Source organism: Bison bison, unplaced genomic scaffold (assembly GCF_000754665.1).
Source record: "Bison bison bison isolate TAMUID 2011002044 unplaced genomic scaffold, Bison_UMD1.0 scf7180017864207, whole genome shotgun sequence".
Lineage (NCBI taxonomy): Eukaryota > Metazoa > Chordata > Mammalia > Artiodactyla > Bovidae > Bison > Bison bison.
The window spans coordinates 700,304-714,309 of record NW_011494779.1 but is presented as its reverse complement, the minus strand read 5'-3'; the positions used below and the strand labels follow the sequence as shown (position 1 = coordinate 714,309).

The 14,006-nt window shown below is 40.2% G+C and overlaps 1 protein-coding gene across 6 annotated transcripts in view; it reads right to left on the bottom strand.

Annotated features, from left to right (window-relative positions):
- Positions 1–556: 556 nt before the first annotated feature.
- Positions 557–14,006, bottom strand: part of PLCH1 (phospholipase C, eta 1) — a 253,204-nt gene continuing 239,754 nt past the window's right edge. For 5 of the 6 annotated variants that reach the window (XM_010844736.1, XM_010844734.1, XM_010844735.1 and 2 more), the window contains 5 exons: positions 10,852–10,936; positions 8,762–8,908; positions 8,461–8,540; positions 6,074–6,428; positions 557–3,694 (listed from right to left, as the gene is read on the bottom strand). In XM_010844736.1, the coding sequence (XP_010843038.1) occupies positions 1,623–3,694; positions 6,074–6,428; positions 8,461–8,540; positions 8,762–8,908; positions 10,852–10,936 (2,739 nt within the window). In that variant the 3' untranslated portion in view covers positions 557–1,622. The remainder of the gene's footprint in view (positions 3,695–6,073; positions 6,429–8,460; positions 8,541–8,761; positions 8,909–10,851; positions 10,937–14,006) is intronic. The other variant, XM_010844737.1, reaches the window with a different exon arrangement.

Below are 14,006 nucleotides of genomic sequence, written 5' to 3'. Positions count from 1 at the left end.
GTCCTGGCATAGGAGTGAGAAGCAGCTGCAGTGCCAAGAGGTGGCAGCAGCAACTGAAGGTGAGCAGGAGTTGGGTGGGCACCTGGCTGGGATCAGGAGGTGGTGAAGCACAAGATCCAGGTTCTGCAGCAGCAGGCTGATGAGAGAAAGCAGGATCCAACTGCTTTCCTCTCCAGTCTCCCCCCACACAGCAAAGCTTCAGGTGGTCTAATTTGTCAAACACAGCCTCTTGCCGGCATTGCCTGCTTACCAACTCCACTCCTGCCACGGGCAGGATTTGGGAAGGATTTTTTAACTTGCAACATCATCACCAAATGCAAAGCAACTCATTACATTTCCATTTCTTCTCAAGTCACCTTGCAAATACTGTCTTGAAAGCAGAGTGAAAACACTCAAGGACATAAAATGCTGCTTAAAACTGTCCCCATAGAAGTGATCTCTTCTATTGCAAAGAGATGAAAAGGCAAATATTTCCAAGAGCTCTGGGTTCCCTACTCAACAGTCATCACATGAACTTCAATTTTGAAAAAAAAAAAAAAAAATCACCAAGTGTTTAAAAATCTCCTTTAATTATATTTTCATGAATTCCAAGAAGAACATCATTGCAGTTAACATTACAAAAAAGCAAAGAGGGACATCTGAACATGCAATAAAAAATGGATTCACAGTGAAAATAATGTATGTTGGTACTAAAATAGAATTACTTGGCTCCCTGAAGGGAAAAGATTTCTTCTAATTATCTATATTCACTTGGGTTTTAGCATGAGAAAATATTTTTTTTCTTGAAAGCTTTGGGAAGTTTTCAATTTGTGCTACTGTCATTGTTAGCATATGCTGGAAGTCCTTCATCCTGAAAGCCATTATTTGCAGCCTATAATTTAATCAGAAAATTCAAAAATACAACAAATAGCTTGGCAACTGTGTTCTTGTTACATACAAAGCCATTAGCAAAAATATGTAACAAAATTTATGTAAAACAAACAATTTTGTCCTTATATACAGAAGTTTGCTTTATTCCTCAGACCCTCACACCTGGCTCTAAAATGAGAGGGTATGGTTGGCGGGTGGGGAGGGCGGCTACCCATCTCCTCTGAACTCTCCTTCTGGGTGGGGTAGAGAAATATTGAAAGGTAAGGTAGGTAACTTTTTAAATCTTCTTTTAACTGAGTTATAAAAATGCATCTGAGCTTCTCAATAAAGAAGGAAAACTAGGAAAGATGGTAATGGCTTTAAAATAAAGAATTCATCCCTTTGTCCTTTGTAAAAATCTCTTAGCAGAGAGTAAAAATGACTATATTTGTGACCGTGAGCTGAGAGCACAGAGTAAAGAGCGTCTTGGTGAAGCATAGAACCCAAACTGCTGAGAAGTTTCACATCTAGGGCATGCACATATATCATACCAATAGAGTTCACACCTCAGTGAGGAAAGATCAGAGGTACACAGGAAATGTCACCCGGGTCTATATACAAACGCAGAAAGAACACACGGAGTCAAAAGGAGGCTGTAATACGAGTTTAAAAATACATCTGAAAATCATCTCAAAGCCAAGGTCCATATTTCCTAAAAACTCAGACATTCTACAGAATATCTTATTAACAGTGAAAATGCAGCTTTATGTAATTCACAGTCTCAAAAGAAAATAAATTTCTGGTTTATCATCACTACTGGGTTCGGTCTGCAGAACAGAATGATGTGAACAGAACCTGTCGACGTGGCCGGAGCGCAGGGCTGCGCATGCGCCCTCGGGGATGCCGCGGCCCTCCAAGCTGCCGCCCTTGGCGCTCCGCAGGTAGCCCGCGATGTAGGAACCGGTGGAGTGCCTGTTCCCTGTTGGGGCCGGCGCGCACGGCTTGCTTCGAAGAACCACTCCTCCCACAGTGCTGGGGTTCACACTCTTCTGCCTGTTGGCTTCCTGCTTCTCCTTGGCACGACTAGCAATATTGCGCACTCTGCTCTGACTTCTGGATGACAACTTTCTGACCAAGGCCCTGGGGAATTGATTGGCATCTTGCTTGGAGTACAGCACTTGGCAGCCATCTTCCTGGTCAAAGGACACAAGTTTCCGCAGCTGCTCGGTCAGGGCATCCATAGGCTCTAACGACTTTGTTTTTACAGTCATGCCCTTCTTGTCTCTGATGCCAGTGGTAACGAAGCTCTTACTAATACACTGGTACTTGCTTTCAAAATTACAGGCGATGTCCTCTGATGTTAAGTCCCCAAGACTTTTGGATTTGCACGGACTGGACAGCTTCAGAGCAGAGTGTGTGGACTGCTCCGGGGCAGGGGCATGCAAGTCATGAGCACAAGGCAGGGGCCCAGAGGTCTGGTTCGTTTTTGCATCTGAATTTGAGAAGTGATTATGCATAAACCCAGCACCCTGATAGGCTAGATGAGAGATATTTTGATTTTTGACATCTTGAGTATTGTTGAATATTTCAGAGACAGAAGGGTGGAGAGTCTCTTTACAGTAGCCATTTCTCAAGCCTCTTTGAAAATGTTCCACTGCAGCTGGACTGTATTTCACTTTTAAAGGAGAAGTGAGGTGACTTGTGCCCTCTCCCCTATATTCATAGGTTGTTAGGGACAGATTTTCTGAGTCTCCATCCATTTCTACGAGACTGCTGTCCCCAGAATTTAAACTGAGAGTAGGAGCAGCTATTACATCCTCCAGTGTCAAGTCAGTGGAAGTGGCAGGGCTGGGGTTCTTCAGGATTTCCCAGTCTTTCCCATGGGTGGGACTTTCTGGTAACCAGCAGTGAGAAGAATTAGAGGACTGAGGCAGGTTGTTTTCTATGGCCCCAGTCATGGCCTTCCCAGAAAGGTCATTGTCTGGTTTCATTTTAGAGACAGGAGTGCACATAGTTTCACCAACAGCTGTGTGTGTTGAACATTCACAGGTCTCGTGTCCAGAGAGTGCAATCTGCTCAGGAGACGAGCACAGGAAGGATGACTTGGGTTTTCCATTGGAAAAGCCAGGCTTGAAGGGCATTTTTAGGTCCATGGTGGGCACAGGAGGATGGCCCGACATCACACTGGGGCTCTGAAGATGAGAAACAACTGTAGGGTTAGCCTGGTTGCCGGTCTCATCAAACTGGCCAATCAGTGCTGAGATGGAACTGCCAGGCTCATTCTCATTTGTTAAAGTGACATTGTCAATAAGGTGGGAAATTTCACTCTCCTGGAGAATTGCAGTGGAATGTAAGTCTGGTGCATCAGAACAGAGTGTAGAGACGTCTGACAAAGAAAAGGATGTTGCAGCTCTGCCCTTATCCCAGTTACCTTCCAGCTTCTTAATCTCCAGATTGCTTTGAGAAAGGATGCTTCCTGACAATGTGCTTTTCCCTACCACGAAGCCCCCAGCATTCCCATTTTCCTTGGTTTTCACACCACATAGATCTTTTGATGGGCTAACTGCAGGATCATGAGCCAAATGCTGCCTTGGAGAGAGGGATCTGCTGAGGCACTGATGTTCCCAGCAATCACTTAACATGTTTGATTTGGTTCTCCCACCCTTTGGACCTGGCACTAACTGTTCTGTGATTGACAAGTTGGCAGTAGAAACAGCAGAGTTCCCTTGGCTGATGTCTTTGTGGATGAGAGCGCTTGAGGAAGAGGATAACTTTTTGTTGAAATTTGGAAGATGCTGGTCTTTTACACTTGCCTTCCCATCTCTCCTGGCATCCTTATCTTCTGCTGAATGAAACAAACAATATTTTAAGTGACATATATCACTTTATATAGGACCTGCAAACACTCATGTTTGCCTTCAGACAGACAAATGGAAAATGTAAATCTGTTACATTGTGACAGAATCATGGATTGTATAGATTTGCAACAAAGTGTCTGTGTGATGAATAAATGGTAAAATATATTTATATAGTTTCACTGGAGCCTCCCTTTGAATAGCTATTACATCAGCTAAGGATGTAATATTCATTGTAAAAAAAAATGTCAATGAGTTACCATACTTTTACAGTGAAGATTACCTTAAGTTGTTTCCTATTCAGATTTGTACTACACAGAAGCATGGCAATAAAAACAGAACAAGACAGCTCTGTTAAACAAAGTATTGTGGTAACTGTAAGCAAGATACAAAAACAAACAAAAAAACCCACAAATCATTTTGAAAAACATTTTGGCAAAAGACTTAATTTGACCATTTAATTTCAAAACCAAATTGGAAGTGCAATAAATGCATTAGAATATCAATATCTGTTGACTTCAAAATGTAAAAATAAAGACTTGGTCACCAATTCTATGGCATTGCTAATATCTAATTTCCCATTGATCATATTTTTTGGAGTTTAAATACATAAATTTCATATTTCATTCTCCCCTAAAAAAGGCAGCAAGATCTTGGGCAGAAGAAGGAAAACTTTAAAAAAATACACAATTTAAATTAATTCAGGGTAACCCATCCTGTTTAGTATACTGTTAAGACAATATTAGGTGTGCTAATATTCTTAATCACATTATTTTAATAGCACTTTATGCTTTCAGTTATGAAAATTGAAAAAGAATATACTTAACTTATTATTTTCCTAACTAAAAAAATCATCATAAAAACTTGATTAACCCCAAAATTATAAGGAAAAATATAAATATTATATGGTGTTATCACTCAGATAGATACTGTAAGCTTTTATAAAATTATGTATACAATTTTGTATTCTGAATTTTTTCCACTTAATTTTTCTTCTACATGGTAACTTGAATCATTGCATGGTTATGTATTGCTCTATATTTACAAGTTTTATATTTATGTATTACTAAATATATTATGCTATATATATATGAATAACTTATATAAAGTTCCTGTTTTTTAAATGCAAGAAAGAAATATCAACTATTGCTTTCTAACTCACCTAAATAGTACTAGCATCTTAATTGTGGTTTTAACGGGATTAATTATTACCATTTTTTGCTTTATTTCCCTCCCCAAATGGACTTTATTTATAGTTTACTTCCCCCAAAGTGGAGTTTTAAAATAAATTTTAAAGCATGTATTCATCTCTTCTCCAATACTACTCTTAGCAACATTTCAAACATTAAACTCCCCTTTTCTCCTTCAAAGAAGCCATTGAAAAATTGATTTGTCCTCCTATCATATCTGACAATAAAAATCAATAAGTGGTATTCATGAGAAAAGAAATCACTGAAATTAGACTGCATGATGAAAGAATTCTGCTAAAAGGAACAGGGATCACCTTCTACTGTTTGAGGTGATTCTGATTTAATTAAAACGTATCTGTTGCAGAGACATCAAATGCATACAGTTTTGGCGCTTGAATTATCTAAAATAGGGTGGGGGAGGAGTCACTGATACAAGGACAGAGCTCTTCGGTACCGCGTAAAACAGATACCACTCTTTATCAAGTTCTCAAGTGAACCATTATGCTCACATTAGACGAAAAGATAGGTAACACCTGGTCCCTGTGCCTGAGGAGTTTATAACTGGACAGGAGCTACAGACATGCTTCCTTCCCTGCCCACATCCAGGGGAGGGAAACAGAGGCCACAGGAAAACATCAAATAAGCTCCCTCTTGAGGAAGCAGAGATTTCTCAAGTGAAGAAAGTGGCTTACTTTTAACAGCTGGCGTTTCCTCTTTCTCCATAAACATTTCCAATTGTGGAAACATGTTGCATAATGAGAAAGAAATACAACTAAACTACACCTCAGAAAAGTCAATATAATTCTATTCCTCCTCAGAAAATCAGTAACTATGGTACCCGCTAAGAAAACCATGCTCCCTGCTGATAGTTTGCCGGTTTCACCTCCCTCTCTTGTACCTCATAGGCCCATACGCCCTCCACCATCGCCCCTGGTCCCTCACTGTCGACTTCAGATGTCAATGTTATTTTGAGGCTGTAGGTGACTAGGAAATTGCTCTTCCAGCACCCTCTCGCCAAAGTTTAAAATCTGGTCTAAAAGGAAACACTGTAATGTAATTACCTATTTTTCAGAATATTTTACTTTGACTACAAAATGCCAACCATGTTATCATGGTAATTAGGGACACCAAAATGTGTCTTAAAATGGTGTATTCTCAGAGAAACTTAAAGCATCTTACCCTGAGAGTTTTCCTTTCCTTCAGTGTCTTTTGTGGTTTCAGATACAGGCAGCGACAGAGCCCCAAGAAGACTTCTGTCAACAGGCATAGAGACAGGGCGCGCTTGCAAACTCCGCGTGGTCCTTCTCAGGACCCCATCTTGATCTCTTGCAGCCTCAGAAACAGAATCCTTCATCTCTACCATTTCTTGGAAGCCCATTTTGCTCTTTTTTCTGCCTTTGGCCGGAGCGCTGGCTGTGCGTCGCAGAATCTTATCTCCAATCGATCGCTTCCGAATGTAATGGCAAGTGTTTTCTGAAGAATTGTGTCTGGGATTCTTATTGAACAGCCCCTTCAAACCTTGGAGCTGTCTGTTCTGAAGACACAAAAGGACCAAGCAGAAGTTAAGCAAATACCACTGTGTCAACCACTTGCCTCTCAAGTGACATCTGCATGAAAAATGGATAGAAAACGAAATCTCACAGCCACTGAAGAATATTCAAACCAAGAAAACGGCAGCACACAGCACGTTTGCACTACATCATGCATGTCTCATCAACCTGACTTTGGGAGGAAGGCAGCCTCCCATTTTCACAACCAAGCTTGCCCACGAGTTTCCTGCCCAAAGAAGGTAGGACAAGGTGGTAGGAAGAGTTTCCACAGTGAACAGACTGTTATGAACTTGAGCCTCCTTAAAGCAACAGACGCAAGTTTCAAAGTGGTAAGCAGGACGATGGAGCAATGTGAGAGAGCATGCCGCCATGACCACTGATAGAAACACGCCAGCCAGAACCAAACACCATGCTGAGAAACTACCTTTGTAGCTCCTAGAAAGTGCAATATAGTGTAACTGGGGTTGAGTATTAAAGGGCTCCACTGCAAGGGGGGAAAAAAGCACAACAAAACACAATTGGGCCTCATTCAAGAAGGTTGCACAAGTAAAACCAGAAGATGATACAACACATATGCTCTGTAAACCCTTTCTCCCACTTTGAATTTTTAGTTGCAGGTTTCATTCATTGCTCAGTTCACTACCACCACATTGTGGTTTATGCCTCTCAATGCAAACACACCTTGAAGGTAATAAATGACTTACACTATACATGGACATTTACGTAGGAGAGAGACATAAGCCCTAGAGAACACATTCTCTTTCCTGTTATTTCTGGCTCAAGTTTTAAACAAATTCTGAATTTTATTATTTCCTTCAAGCATGTGAAATGCTAGAGATGGTGCTTAGTTTGCCTGGGATTCCTAAGAAATTCAAGAATCACTTTTTGATAATTTACATTTGTGTATGTTTAGGCCAGAGGAGAGATCTCAGCAAGCAGCACAATCTAGGACTGAACACAAGAAGACATAAAACTTTACCACTCTTAGAAATTAGGATCCTCACCCTTCCCAACTGATGGATGTGAGAATAAACACATACTTCCTATTTCAGGGCAAACTGGTCTACTCCCTACCAGTCAGATTGTAGTCTTTTTAATATTAATATTAGCTGACATTTCTGAGCATTTACTATGTGCCAGGCAGCTTCTTAAAGATAAAGTATTTGTTCATGAAGTAGGTACAGATAAGGAAGCAGAAGCACAGAGAATGTATAAACCTCTGTATAATAAATGTATAAACCTCCTCTGGAGGAGGAGCCCCAGACCTTCTGATATGCTGACCTTCTGATAAAGAGCACCAGACACTCCTGGGCCCGAGGCCCTCCGAATCACATCTAGTCCTGAAAATGGTTCCAGTCACTAAATCCCCAGTGACTTGGCATTACCAGACGAGAGCCTATAGATATGTAAACCTCAAGTGAGCTCCACAGTGAAGAAACTGTCATTGGGAGAGAGCCCGAAGACACTGGTACGGTCTCTTCCTTTTAAGTTCAGTGGGTGGCTTTTAATTCATTCATGATTTTTAGGTTTCCAGTTAAATACATGACACTTGAATGAATGCATCCTGTCTAGAACTGGCTGGGATCACAACCCAGTTAGTACAGGTAATTCAAACATCTGAGACTACATTTCCAACTGCAGCCAGTTGGAGACTACATTTCCAACTGAGTCTTTTTTTTAAGGATTATAATAAAATTCAAACATGTAACTCCAGTTTGACTGTTTTAGTCAAACAAATGATTGCCTGAGAGAGTAATAGTTTTCTCAGGTCTGTTAAGCCCAGCAAGGGCCACTGGGTGGAGGGGACATGTACACACCCCTAAACAGAGGAAGGAGCACATGAATGAGGACCTCAGGGCAGGAGAACACATGGAGCATGGCGTGGGCTGGCCTTCCTAGAGTTTCCTTTCAAAAAATTTTGTCGAGGTTTACGTTCCTTTTATGCAATGAATTAAAAACTTTGTTAGGGACAATATTATTGTTGCATGTGACTTTAAGCCCTGTGATCATTCTCACCTTTCCATAGATTTCATTGATTGTTATGTGGACAAATATAGATGCTTCTGTCAGTCCTTCCAAGTAGACATGCCGGTAGCCTGATAAAAGAGAAGTAGTTACCTTTTAGTTGAACTCATGTTTGGCTTTTCCATGGGTGAAATAGAATTAAATACCTGACTTTACAATAGTTATATTAACACTCACATTATCATATAACACATACTTTATATATCATATATGCCATGTATCGTGTACACTGCATATCACATCTTCCAAAGAACAAGGAATGGTCTAGAGAGAAAAGTTCAGCCAGAATTACCAGGCACCAAGCTGCTGAAGGTCACAGTTCTTTGCCCAACAAAGTCTCGTCCAATTGGATCATGATCCCACACGAGGAACCGGACCAAAGCTATTTCTGGCATGTGTACTGTAAATGTCAGGGTTTCTTCCCATACAGGGTTAAATCCTGAGAGAAATAGGAAAAAACAAATTGAAAAAGCAAAAGCGGTTGGCTAAAAATTATTTAGCGGCAACATCTGCAAAGCAGACAGTGAAAATTGCTTGCAATGGTTATTAAACTGGTGAAGACAACAGAGCCACCCCAGGATGCCTTACTGAAATAAAGCCTTGGAACTTACCCCCATTACTAGAAAATAATTGGTAAGAAAATTGCCTGTAAATTATTACATCAATTCTAATAATCCTTGAAGCAAAACTGCATTGCAGAGAAGGCTCTTTTAGACAATATTTAAAATGTTTCAGTAAGCTCAAAAAGCATCTATAGTAGTGAGCTAAGAATACTGTTTTAGCAAAAACAATAAAGAATGATTCCTCTCCCCCACCCCTACCCCACCCCAATAAAGCGATGCTTCTCACCCACCAAGATGTTTGCTGTTATCATCACAAGCAAGCATTCTGTAAGGTTTCAATGTTATTGTACAAATGTTGTTGTTGTCACTGTTTAATTTTTCAGTTGTGTCCAACTCTTTCATGACCCTGTAGACTGTAGCCCACAGGCTCCTCTGTCCATGGGATTTCCCAGGCAAGAATACTGGAGTAGTTGCCATCTCCTTCTCCAGGGGATCTTCCCAACCCAGGGATTGAGCCCTTGTCTCCTGCATTGCAGGTGTATTCTTTACTGCTAAGCCACCAAGGGAGACCCACTATACATATACTATCCTATTTAATTCTTATGGCAATCCTCTAAGGGTGGTAGGGCAGGGGTTCTTTCCCTAACTGATGAAAAAATATACATTACTGACTTTCAAAAATATGTAACTCTTACAAAAAATATGCAAGTAATCCATGCTCATTTTTTAACACAGGAAATATAATGCTCATGTTATACTTGAGAAAACAGATATTCAGAGGAAATAATGTGCCTAATGTCATACACTAGTGACAGAGCCAAGTGAGATGAGGCCCTGTTGACTCCCAGAGGCATCTCATGAAGCAAGACCTTAATACAAGAAAGATGATATATTTTCATAGGTACTGAAAAAAAATAGGAAAAGCATATAATTTAACTAAAATTCTATAAGCCAAAAACATTTATTTCTTGGTAAAATTCTCCCAGATGAATTAATTAAATAGATAAAAATTCAAGTACTCTATAAGTTTGTTTTTCTTTTCTAAAACTGAAAATCAGTGTTATTAAACATATGTATTAAGGAGGCATCAGCCACTTAACCCTAATGCCTTAGCTAATGAAATAATTATGGACTTAAAATCATTGAGATGTCCCTCCTGAACAAGAGAATTCATACTTTTTGTTGATTTAGTGATGACATCTCAATTACTTCTGAGACTAAAAAAATTCATTGAGCATTGGTAGGAAAATGCAGTATGGGAACCTTACTTACTTTAAGCATGTTATTTCCTAAGTAACAAGTTTCTACTACTCTTGAACCCTCAAATCACTTTCTTTAAACTCCTCTGAAAGCCTATCTCAGTTCAATTCAGTTCAGTTGTTCAGTCGTGTCTGACTCTTTACGACCCCATGAATTGCAGCACGCCAGGCCTCCCTGTCCATCACCAACTCCCGGAGCTCAAACTCATGTCCATTGAGTCGGTGATGCCATCCAGCCATCTCATCCTCTGTCATCCCCTTCTCCTCCTGCCCCCAATTCCTCCCAGCATCAGGGTCTTTTCCAATGAGTCAGCTCTTCGCATGAGGTGGCCAAAGTATTGGAGTTTCAGCTTTAGCATCAGTCTTTCCAATGAACCTCTTGACTTTCTACCCCTTCTCCAGGTGATCTTCCCAATGCAGGGACTGAATCCAGGTCTCCTGCATTGCAGGCAGATCTTTATCGTCAGAGCCACCAGGGAAGCCCACACAGACACATTTTTCATTTTTGGTGCAAATTCTACCTCTAGAGCATCTTTATTAAAAGTGAACAGAGATCTTACCATTGTCATCTACCACACGAGTTTGATCTTTAGAACAATCTACTGGCAATCCAATAATTTCAACTTCAACAAAAGGATCGATGATCTATAAAAAGATTAAAAGCATTAGTTATTACCACTGATACATTTCTACACATATGTTAATTGAAGAATATTAGCCAAAATGTCATATATCAACAGCAATCCACTTAGGTGCTTACTAAGAAAAATTGTTTCAGGTGCAACAGAGGCAGATATGAGGCATGAAAGAAAAAAGATTACATTGTTATTTACCAATATCTACTAATGCTACACAAACTTTATCCAATGAATCTATGACTCTAGTTGAGGTTATGTACCCAACAGAAATGAGAGCTTCTGTCTATGCAAAAATGCTCAGAGCAGGTGAATTCATAATAGCCACACACTGGAAACAAATTAAATGTCCATAATGAGTTGGATGGATAAACGGTGGAATATTCATTTAATAAAACTATAGAACAATGAAAAGATAACAAAGTTCTCTACATAACCAAATAGTGGAACAAGTCATAAAAGGGTATATATTTATTTACATATATAAGTGAAAAAGAACTAAAGAGCCCCTTGATGAAACTGAAAGAGGAGAGTGAAAAAGTTGGCCTAAAGCTCAACATTCAGAAACTAAGATCATGGCATCTGGTCCCATCACTTCATGGCAAATAGATGGGGAAACAGTGGAAACAGTGGCTGACTTTATTTTTTGGGGCTCCAAAATCACTGCAGATGGTGACTGCAGCCATGAAATTTAAAGACGCTTACTCCTTGGAAGGAAAGTTATGACCAACCCAGACAGCATATTAAAAAGCAGAGACATTACTTTCTCAACAAAGGTCCATCTAGTCAAGGCTATGGTTTTTCCAGTAGTCATGTATGGATGTGAGAGTTGGACTATAAAGAAAGATGAACACCAAAGAATTGATGCTTTGAACTGTGGTATTGGAGAAGACTCTTGAGAGTCCCTTGGACTACAACGAGATCCAACCAGTCCATCCTAAAGATCAGTGCTGGGTGTTCACTGGAAGGACTGATATTGAAGCTGAAACTCCAGTACTTTGGCCACTTGATGCAAAGAGCTGACTCATTTGAAAAGACCCTGATGCTGGGAAAGACTGAGGGCAGGAGGAGAAGGGGATGACAGAGGATGAGATGGCTGGATGGCATAACCAACTCAATGGACATGGGTTTGGGTAGACTCCAATATTTGATGATGGATAGGGAGGCCTGGCGTGCTGCGGTTCATGGGGTCGCAAAGAGTCTGACACGACTGAGCGACTGAACTGAACTGATGTATATATAAGGGTCTATTTACATATATGTCAGAGTCTATTTACATAATGTTTAAGCACAGACTAAATCAATCTATTGTGATTGGGCTGGTATTTGATGGAAGGAGCAGAGGCTTAGGAGTAGATATTGACTGAGAAGGTGTACGGAAGCCTTCTGGGGGTGCTGGATATGTTCTATCTTGATCTGGGTACATAATAATTAATCAAGTTATCCACACTTGTGCAATTTAACATAGTTAAATCAATTGAGTACTATGATGCAAATTTTAAAATATTTAAAAAGGTGAAAAATATGAGGGAATTCCCTTGTGGTCCAGTGGTTCCACTGCAGGGAACTAAGATCTCACATGCCAGGTAGCACGACCAAAAAAAACCTTTACCTCCCCCACATCCCTGTCCTCTGGGGGAGGAATCTTCCTTTGTTGGCCATTTGTAAGCTCTCTTTTGTCATTCCAGTACCAGATAAGGAGCAATGAAGGAATAAAATCCTAAAGGACCCAGAAAGGAGGGAGTTACTAACTCTGGGAAAACAATGTTTTAGGAGTTTGGAGAGTAAGAAAAATACAGTTTGGGAAGGGGAGTGTCAGAGAATATAAGATAGAGGTCTGATGGAAGAACACTTTGAGACAGATGGATAGACATATTTTTGGTTTACTAAATAAGTCAGCTAAAGTTTACACATTTTGAATTAATTCTTTGCAAACAGAAGTTTTTCCTTAGAATAGAACCATATGGTAAAACTGTACCACTGGAGGTCTTGGATTTGGGGGCAGTTAATAAATATGACCATTCAAGTACTGCATTTCGGGATTCTTTTTTTGACCATGATGGCTACTCCATTAGGAGACAGGGATCAAGACCATCCCCAAGAAAAAGAAATGCAAAAAAGCAAAATAGCTGTCTGAGGAGGCCTTACAATAGCTGTGAAAAGAAGACAAACAAAAAGCAAAGGAGAAAAGGAAAGATATAAGCATCTGAATGCAGAGTGCCAAAGAATAGCAAGGAGAGGTAAGAAAGCCCTCAGCAATCAATGCAAAGAAATAGAGGAAAACAACAGAATGGGAAAGACTAGAGATCTCTTCAAGAAAATTAGAGATACCAAGGGAACATTTCATGCAAAGATGGGTTCGATAAAGGACAGAAATGGTATGGACCTAACAGAAGCAGAAGATATTAACAAGTGGCAAGAATACACAGAAGAGCTGTACAAAAAAGATCTTCATGACCAAGATAATCACGATGGTGTGATCAATGACCTAGAGCCAGACATCCTGGAATGTGAAGTCAAGTGGGCCTTAGAAAGCATCACTATTAACAAAGCTAGTGGAGGTGATGGGATTCCAGTTGAGCTATTTCAAATCCTGGAAGATGATGCTGTGAAAGTGCTGCACTCAATATGCCCGCAAATTTGGAAAACTCAGCAGTGGCCACAGGACTGAAAAAGGTCAGTTTTCATTCCAATCCCAAAGAAAGGCAATGCCAAAGAATGCTCAAACTACCTCACAACTGCACTCATCTCACACACTAGTAAAGTAATGGTCAAAATTCTCCAAGCCAGGCTTGAGCAATATGTGAACCGTGAACTTCCAGATGTTCAAGCTGGTTTTAGAAAAGGCAGAGGAACCAGAGATCAAATTGCGAACATCTGCTGGATCATGGAAAAAGCAAGAGAGTTCCAGAAAAGCATCTATTTCTGCTTTATTGACTATGCCAAAGCCTTTGACTGTGTGGATCACAATAAACTGTGGAAAATTCTTCAAGAGATGGGAATACCAGACCACTTGATCTGCCTCTTGAGAAATTTGTATGCAGGTCAGGAAGCAACAGTTAGAACTGGACATGGAACAA